The sequence below is a fragment of the Asterias rubens genome, chromosome 16 (genome assembly GCF_902459465.1).
Source record: "Asterias rubens chromosome 16, eAstRub1.3, whole genome shotgun sequence".
Lineage (NCBI taxonomy): Eukaryota > Metazoa > Echinodermata > Asteroidea > Forcipulatida > Asteriidae > Asterias > Asterias rubens.
In genome coordinates, this window is record NC_047077.1 from 1,761,017 (window position 1) to 1,770,068 (window position 9,052).

The window sequence follows — 9,052 nt, forward strand, 5'->3', positions numbered from 1 at the left end:
TACTAAAGAATTCTGTGCTTAGCCAGTCAACTTTCTCTGCTTACAGTAAAAGCGCAGAATTTCTTGTGCTAACATTGTGCCAAAGTATGCTTAGTAATGTAACCTATGCTTACAAATAGCTTGCTAGCCTATGAAATACGCTTGCATGTCTGCTTCTGAAAGCGCTGATTTTTCTTTTACATTATTTAACCAGAGTTTTGAAATTGCAGGGCCTTAATGATTGTTTTTATTTTTCTCTGTGTTCATGCGTTTCATCTGGAAAACAATGTGCATCCTCCAATTTAGCTTAAAAATTACGTTACAAGTAGGGTCTTGAATGTATATTGGTAAATACTCCCAAAAAAAATGCGAATAAAACTGTTGATAGTATAAATTATTTTGAGAAAAAAATCTCTCTGAAGTAAAATGTTTTTTTTGTTTTTTTTCACCCTGATTCATTTTAATCTGAGAAACAATTATGCATGAATCGTTTCTCAGATATCCGAGGGTTGGTGTTCGTTCGCGAATAATAATATGTGGCCAGAGAATTTGGTTGGTACCTGCTGTCACCTAGCTGTTCAAACATGGATGGATTCAACGTTCTTGTGAAAATAATGTGACAGTTTTTTGCAGTTTTGTCAGCTAGAAGACATCTGTATTCAGCTGAAATATTCACATGTTACTTTTATTGTGTCTTTATTGATAATTTAATGAGCCTACAGAAAAGACTGGACAACTGCCTTGAAACCGACATGATGATGAGATTAATTTTGCACTTCTTAACTCTTAAAAAGAAGAAAAAAACCTTGCATCACACAAAATAAAATGTTTGCATTTTTCTTTGCAGCAAAAATATTCCTTTCATACGCTGAAATGACATTAAACACTTATAGAAAAACATGACAATTTACTCCACAACTGTGACAATACTTTTTGTTCTTTCTGGGACGTGAGGCACGGCTCCTTTTTTACTGTGCCGTCTTCTGTTCTGGGTTCTAGAAAAGAAAAGAAAAATGTAGAATTAAGTATGGTTTAAAACTCTACATTGCCTTCATACCCTCTGGTCATTGCCTTAGTGCCCTTTAAATGCTCCAGTAGAAATTTACAATTTCCTCATAGGGTGTTTTTTACTGAGGAGAAAATGCCTTGGTGCCCTTTCAAAAAAAAAGCATACAGGCCTGATCATCTACACAAAAACTAAACAAACAAACAAACAAGCAACTAAACAAACAGTTGAACCAAGATGATATTGTGACTTACTTTCTCTTGATGGATTCTCTCTGTACTCTGATGGTCTTAGTCTCTTGATAGATGGGTCTTGGAACGTGGCGATGACGTTTAATTCGTTTCAGCTGCGGATGATGCTGGAATTTCTCTTGGAGTTTAGCATTGTACTGGGCCGCTGCTACTTCTCGCCTGTGTAACTGACATTTAAAAAAAAACTCAGTCAAAATAAAACCATTTCTTTTGTGAAAAAAGAAATGTTGATCGGGCTTACTTCGAAACCCTAACTGAGTAAATTCAATGCATATCGGTGCATTGTGGCATTGCCAAGTGACGCTCAAGGCACTCAACATTCAGTTTTTTCCTGCAAGGTGCAAGATAAATTCATGTACAAGTAATGGTTTACCAAGTGCTGTGGTGCAATATGCTGCCAATCAAACCAGGAACAACGGAGTGAACCCCATCTATTTTCAACAAGTGCACTGGGTTCTTTTACGTGCGTTACACAACACATGGGACCAACAGCTTTACGTCCCATCCGAACGACACATTTTTTAGCAATATTATTGCTAAAAAATGTGTCGTTCGGATGGGATTATTGCTAAAAAATGTGTCGTTCGGATGGGACAAAAAGGTGTTGGTCGTTATAATGGTGAATAAGGACACAAGTGACGCGACCGGGGCTCAAACCCACACTTAGAAACACCATAGCTTGCTTTCGGTGCTCTAATCCGCTCGCCACGACACACCACGCCACTTTTCGTTCATTTACCTTTCCAAGTTTCTCTGAAGCAACAGCTTTCCAAATCCTAATATTGGTCTCATCGGAACCAGACAGAATGTAGCGATTGTCCAGACTCCATTTAACACACGTCACATGCTGCATTCGCTTAGTGTGATAAATCTCCCTGTGGCATTAACATAATATGAATATTCAATTACGGTAAACCATATGTATATGTATGTAAATTAAAATGTTTACTTAGAAACCTTTTGAAGGGATCCAACGAATTAATTTTTTTTTAAGTGAGGGTCAACATTTTTAGAACATTCTCCTGAATACGATCAAAGCATACTGATCGAAACTTAGAGTCGTTAACCGTGGGCTGTTTTCAGAACTACCACAACTCAAAGAGATATTCACATGGAATTACCACAAACCTCTATTAGCTATATTTCCACCATGCAAAGTTTCAAATCAAACTTTTTAATAGAGGTATGTGTAAATGCACCTTTAAGTTACCCATGGAATTTAGATTTCACAGAGCTTTTAGAAACAGTGTCCTCAGCACTAGAGAAGTTGATCAAAGAGCATGATTTCTTTACGTACATATGGTGGACAAAAGGCGGCTGATTTTCTTCACTAGGCTAAATTAAAAAGTCTGAATTCAGATAAAAAACATCCTTGTTTAGTTTTAGTATGAGAGCTTATTGGTTATGAAGTTTATATTAGATTCATTGTTCTGCAAAATATTTCTCTCTGAATGAAAGTAATAATTAAGAAAACTGTGTCTGAAACCCTTAACCAAACTGCAACAGCTGATTTTGGTCGTTACAGCCAAAATTAAGGACGGTTAATTTACATGCTGGAAATTGTGAATGGGTTTTAAAATGATTTTCTCCTGGTTCACACAGCAGCTTAAGCCCGAGGTTTTGTATTGGTTCACACAAAACATGTACACTGTGTATGACTATCTTGTTAGCTCCACTAATCCTGCAGCAAACTGCTTAAGGATTTGTAAAATTCCTACCTGCTGCGACCTTTGTCCGAAGGAAATATCCGGACCGATTTATCAAAGCTTCCACTAACGAACTCTTTGCCCGTCGGTGAATAATCCACGTCCATAACGGCCGATACGTGATCCATGTGAACATTTAATGCTATGTCCAGTTTCCTGATGTCAAATGTGTACAGGCTGTAATTAAGAAAAATATACAAATAATTTATTATTACATATTTTGAGAAAATAGAATTAGTTGTTGTAAACTGTTTACCAACCAAAAGGACCGGTGGTATAAATGCAATAGTTCATGGCCTGACAATTCGACCCTATAATAATTCTTATCAGTTGAAATGTCTTCAACTCCTGTGAAACATTCCAGCAAAGAAGCAAAGACGGCTGTGACGTCAAATTTCGTATCGCATTTGCATTCGCGGGTGGTATGAACCGGGCTTTAACCATCAGAACTTGAATTTGATGCTCTAGACCACTTGGCCATGACACCCTACATTCGTACTTACTTGTAATCTTCGTTAGCCGCAGTGAACGTAAACGCTTCCATTGGATTCCACGCTATGGTGTTAGTTCGCATATTCAGCAGTAACTTCCGTAGTGGTGTAGATCCTCGCATATCATACAGTATGATGTTACGGTCAGCGGTGCAGCCCGCTAACATGTACGTCTGAAAAACAAATAAGAAGAGTATGATACGTAATGCAGGAGACCTATGCTATTACGGTCAGCAGTTCATCCCGCTAGCATGTTAGTCTGAAGAAAAAAAGTACTAACTAGACATGATTGTGCACAAATGCATAGCTGTTTAGTCACTCAAATTTTCAAATTTCTCAACTGAGTTTTAAATTTGTTGTGTATTCAAAGCAATTTTCCCAATGTGGCATAAATAAAAAAAATTTTTTAAATAATACGATACGTCATGCAGGAGACCTTTGCTATTACGGTCAGCAGTGCATCCCGCTAGCATGTACGTCTGAAGAAAAAAAAGTACTAATAAAAATACCATACATTTATATGGAGTGCACAAAATGCAGAAGCCCTATGCACAACACAAAACATAAAACAATGGTATATGTACTAAAAGCAATTGATACAAAAGAAAGATTCAAACAAGGATGAGTCTTTAAATGTCCTTTGAAAATCTGAAGAGAGGCAGCTTGACGAATATGAAGAGTTAAGTCTTTCCATACTGATGTTGCAATGAAGTGAAAGGCTCTTTGAACATACAATTTAGTGGAAAAGATAGTTTGAGTCAGTAGGGATTGTCCAGAAGAGCGAAGAACATGAACAGGGATGTATTTATGTGGAAAGTCAGATAATCAAGTTACTCCGTAACAGTGAAAGGCAAATGAACCATTCTTATAAATGATGTTACCTCTGACATCACTCGAAAACCATAACACGAGTCGCGCGCATACCGCCGGGCAAAACAATTTCGTTTGGCAGCCAGCTAGAAAGTGTAAGCAATCTTACCATGACTACGCGTATTTTTGCCCGGTGAAATATGACGTATACAGTGTTTTTTCAACAGAGGGCGGTTTAAATGTAATCATAGGTCACATCGTCTATACAGAACAGTATACATGTATCACCATGAGGTCCCTATGCACCACGGACAATAGAAAGATTGGATAATTTTCAGGGGAACTTTTTGCCGAGTCAGGGAGAGTTGGCAGATGTGTCATCTAGAAAAATTGGGAGGTGGTTGTAAGAAAACAAGATATTGCCCAGGAATGGATGATATAATTTACCTCAATAGGATTGAATTTCACACTATGGATGCTGTCTGATCCCCATGTGAATGAGCGCAGTGGTTCAGTCCTCTGCTCATCCCAGATGTCCACTTGTTGACCGCTAGTCGCAAACTTGGCATCTTCCCAATGATGATCAATAGAGAGAAATACAGTCTGTCATGGAAGAAAAAAATAAATAAAAATTATCTTCGCCAGTCGGTGTTTGCATTGTATCACAAAACTGAGAAAGTAGATTTAGCTGTGGAAAAATGCTTACCAACCATACGGAGCTAGGCCAAATATCATAAAGCTTGTTAATCAGAAAATACTGCTTGACTAAAGTTTTGCTAAGCAAAAACTGAGTGTGGCACCAGCCACACCAATGTAAACTTAAAGGTAATTTTGGCTGTAAGGGGGACAATATAATGCAATTGAATGCACATGTGCAAATGTCTAAAATTAACAAAAACAACAATAACGGCAACTTAAGCTTTAAATATAAATTGATAAACAATACAGATTGGCGATTGAGATCTTTACCTTTCCAATGATTGTATTGACGGGTATTTCTTGTTGCCCAGGAGATGGTGCCTCCATGCTCCATTGTTTTACTGTCTGGTCATCCCCTACCTATAAAATGAAATAAGTGTCTCAGTGAGACAAACATTATTCTAGCATGTTTTTAAAAGTTTTGCACATTCAGTCATTTGGGACTTAAACCAACACTCTGCTGATTAGAAACATCAGAGCTCGAGTCCAGGGTGGATTTCACAAAGAGTTAAGCCAGAGTCTTATTTCTACTTAGGATGAGTCACTCATCCTATCTTAGGCCGTAGGTATCTCCTAGAACTAGTTCTAAGTTAGGACTAATTAAAGATAAAATTAAATTAATATTTATTATGTTTTTAGTCATCATGATTAGTTTGCTGCAGCGAATACACGCATAGAATAGAAATGATTCCAATTTGGCAACTGAAGTTACTTACGGTAAAGATACTTGTAGCTTCTCTGTTTGTACAGACACCTCTAACAAATCCACTATGGGCAGCGATTGATCTTAAGCAATTCCTGGTCGCAAGATTCCAAATTTTCACCTGCGAGAGATTGGTGGGGAAAACATTTAGTACTTTGCTAATAACTGCTTTAAGTAAAGTTACTAAACGAAATACCATATCAGGTAATAGGAATCCATTTATACATCTGGGTGAAGAGAAGCAAATTATGGCAAAGTTTCCATGGCTCCTCCTCAGGGTATTTAAACCCATATTTGAACTTTACCCAAAAGTGTATTTTACCAATCAGCTAAGATCTTTGTATACATGTTCATGCCCGAAATTTTATCGTTGTGATAGCACGGCCATTTTCATATCAAAAAGGGCACTTGCATTGGAAAGTCTATGGGAAACTTCTGAAGGGGCACAAAGGCCAACAGCACAAACTCCTTTGCTAAGCAAGAAATTAGTACGGTACCAGTCACAACAATGATAAATGTCCAATATTTTGACTGGTTAGCTATTTTTTTCCAAGCAAGAGTTTTCTGTGCTTAGCAAGCTTTTGTACCAAGGTGCTAAGTAAAATTGAGCCATAAGCCCCCTGGGACTGGGCCTGGACTTGGTGAAAGGACAGTCTTCCTGAAGTACAGTGAAGTATAAAGTCGGCAGTCTTCGTAGGGGACTGCCGTGGTGGCCAGCGGAGCTCCGACCCCCCACGAGCCTGCACGACATAACCCAAGTTGCAGTCAACAACTCAAAAAGTGTTCACAAACCTGCCCATCACATCCACCAGAGAGCAGTGTGGTCAAACTTGACGGATGTTTAAACATACAATGAACACCATCAGTATGACCTTCCAATGATCCAAGGAATGGTTTGGCAAAGACACGTTCCAATTTAGTGGCATTCAAGGCTCGGACGTACTCTCTTGGAGCCTCAAAGGGATGCAGTGATGGATCGTAGTTTCGTGGAACTAAAACGAAAAGAAATGACATAATATTTGGTATTTATTGATTACAATATTGTTATAATAATAATAATAACAACAATAATTATATTACCATTATTATTATTAATATTGTACGAAAGCAATTTTATGTTATTAGCGCTATCTCTCGAATAAGAATGTCCAATGTTTCCATTATCATACCAATCGCTATTTTACAAGCCATTTTTAACCAAAGTCCAGTGCATAAGTAATTAACAGTGAGTATTGTTTTAATTATATTGCACAATGTGATTTTAGCAGATTTTGTTATTCCATGTAATTCACATTTGTGTGTTATCAAATCAGAGCGTATAAGATTACTGCGTGAAGATTACTGCACGCGTGAATCCATGGACTGCAACTGATGCTTGGGGTTATTTTGTCTTTCAATTATCCACAGAAGTAGAACCACGGGTAAATGATCAACTGAATAAACGGTGTCAGGACACTTCGTACCTTTGCCACTTCGTACCTTGGACACTTCGTACCTTCTCACAAGACACTTCGTACCTTCTCACGAGTCACTTCGTACCTTCTCACGAGACACTTCCTACGTTCGCATTAATTCGGGATTTCTGCACCGTTTATGATTTTTTTGGAAGATGCTATGTCAGATTTTGGCCCCTTACATTAAAAAATAGACTTTTACCAAAAATTTTAAATGTTTCTTATAAAACACTTCAGAATTGGTCACGTGATATATTGTCGGGATCCCGACAAAAACTAATTTTGAGCACTTTATTTAACTGCTACTAATAATTGGCGGACTTTTTCGAGCAATGGCTCAAATGAAAGCTTGTAACTTTCTCGACCCCCCCATCAAAATACCTACTGAATTTTAAATCAAAATTTCTATTGAATTTTAAATCAAAATTTTGGGGTCAAATCGGCCAAAAATCTGACATAGCATCTTTAAATAAAAGCAAATCAAACCAACTGTTACTATTTTGTTGGGACACCAAGGAGCCATTTTGACGATTGCATGATTGTTTGACTTTAAAATATTTGTAAAAAATATTGGCGGAAGATGTTGTCCTTGGCGGTAATTAACTTATACAAGATATTAATTTCACATTGAAAATGACATTCACGTATTCAAACTGAAATTATAATTCATTAAGTAGCCTTTTTATTATTTTTTTATCTCAACGAACATTAAATTATTGAGGATACACATTTTAATGAAAGTACGAAGTGACTCGGCTGAAGGTACGAAGTGACTCAGCTGGCCGGGTCACTTCGTACCCCGCCCTTGGTACGAAGTGACCAATTTGGTTATGGTACGAAGTGTCCCGAAGGTACGAAGTGTCCAGGGTACGAAGTGGCAAAGGTACGAAGTGTCCGACATCCGAATAAACAGTCCACATTACAAAAACAGTACAGGTCTTCTTTATGCTTTGATCAAGCAAGAAAAAGAAAATCATTAGGCCTACCCTCATTAGGCCTATTTATGATCATCACTCCTTATAGATGTGATAATCGTAAACCCCTTGTCCCTCCTTTTTAACTGTGGGAGGATGGAGGGTTTCAATTATCACAACTACACTTTTAAAACAATTTATAAAATAATATTAATAGGCCTAGTTGACAAGGCCTAAAAAAGAAACATTAGTTTTAAATTATTATTTTTAGTTTTATTAATAATATTAATATTAAATTTTACAGTTTTTGCACGTTACCTCTATGGATATCATTCTTGGTCTCACGGACGTAATCATCAGGATTACGACTTAGCATCTTCACTTTCATCTTGAAGTTTGTTTCGTCTGTCGCTTTGAAATATAAAAAGTGATTGCACTGCAGCCTTGTTATTGAGCCTGCCTTCCTTGCACAAACAGGAGGCAGTTTTAGTTTTACTTTGCACTCAATCAAATTTAATTTACTGATTTTCCTGACTGATCAGCTTCGAACTTTCCATCATCAATCACACGAAATCTCATCATTCGAAACTCAAAATAAGCTTTAGAAAGTAGATACTACTTACTAGTTCAGGGTATTTGAAATCTACCAAGTCCAAATCCCAAGTGATCGTAAGTAAATTAAAACTACGTCCGCAAAAAAAATCAACACATGTTATTTCATGCGATTATTGCCACACGCTGGAAACGGCATTTAGGTCAACGATTTCAGTGGGCTGTTTCATTAAACAACGGGGGAAATAGTATGAATTAAATATATTAAGGAAGCAATGATCAAACAAAAATAAATTTGTGTCTCCTTTCTTCATAAAAATATAAAGTATAAAAAACTATTTTCTTTCAAATTAAGTATTATAATTTGTTCTTTTGAATTAAAAAACAATTAATATGGGGGCTGGCTGTCTTTTATGTTACCCCTACATATAAAAATGGAGATGTCCACTAAACTCCCACAATTCCTGAATTTTAAAGATGGCTGCGC

At 37.1% G+C, this 9,052-nt stretch overlaps 1 protein-coding gene across 1 annotated transcript; it reads right to left on the reverse strand.

Moving 5' to 3' along the window:
• Nucleotides 1-402: 402 nt before the first annotated feature.
• Nucleotides 403-8,738, reverse strand: LOC117300655 (DDB1- and CUL4-associated factor 13-like). The gene is made up of 10 exons (XM_033784349.1): nt 8,332-8,738; nt 6,438-6,637; nt 5,659-5,766; nt 5,213-5,302; nt 4,691-4,846; nt 3,446-3,606; nt 2,955-3,119; nt 1,976-2,111; nt 1,240-1,403; nt 403-974 (listed from the first exon to the last, which is right to left on the reverse strand). Exons 1-10 carry the CDS (start codon nt 8,399-8,401, stop codon nt 887-889), a joined length of 1,338 nt encoding a protein of 445 aa, XP_033640240.1. The 5' UTR covers nt 8,402-8,738; the 3' UTR covers nt 403-886.
• Between the last annotated feature and the right edge of the window lie 314 nt (nt 8,739-9,052).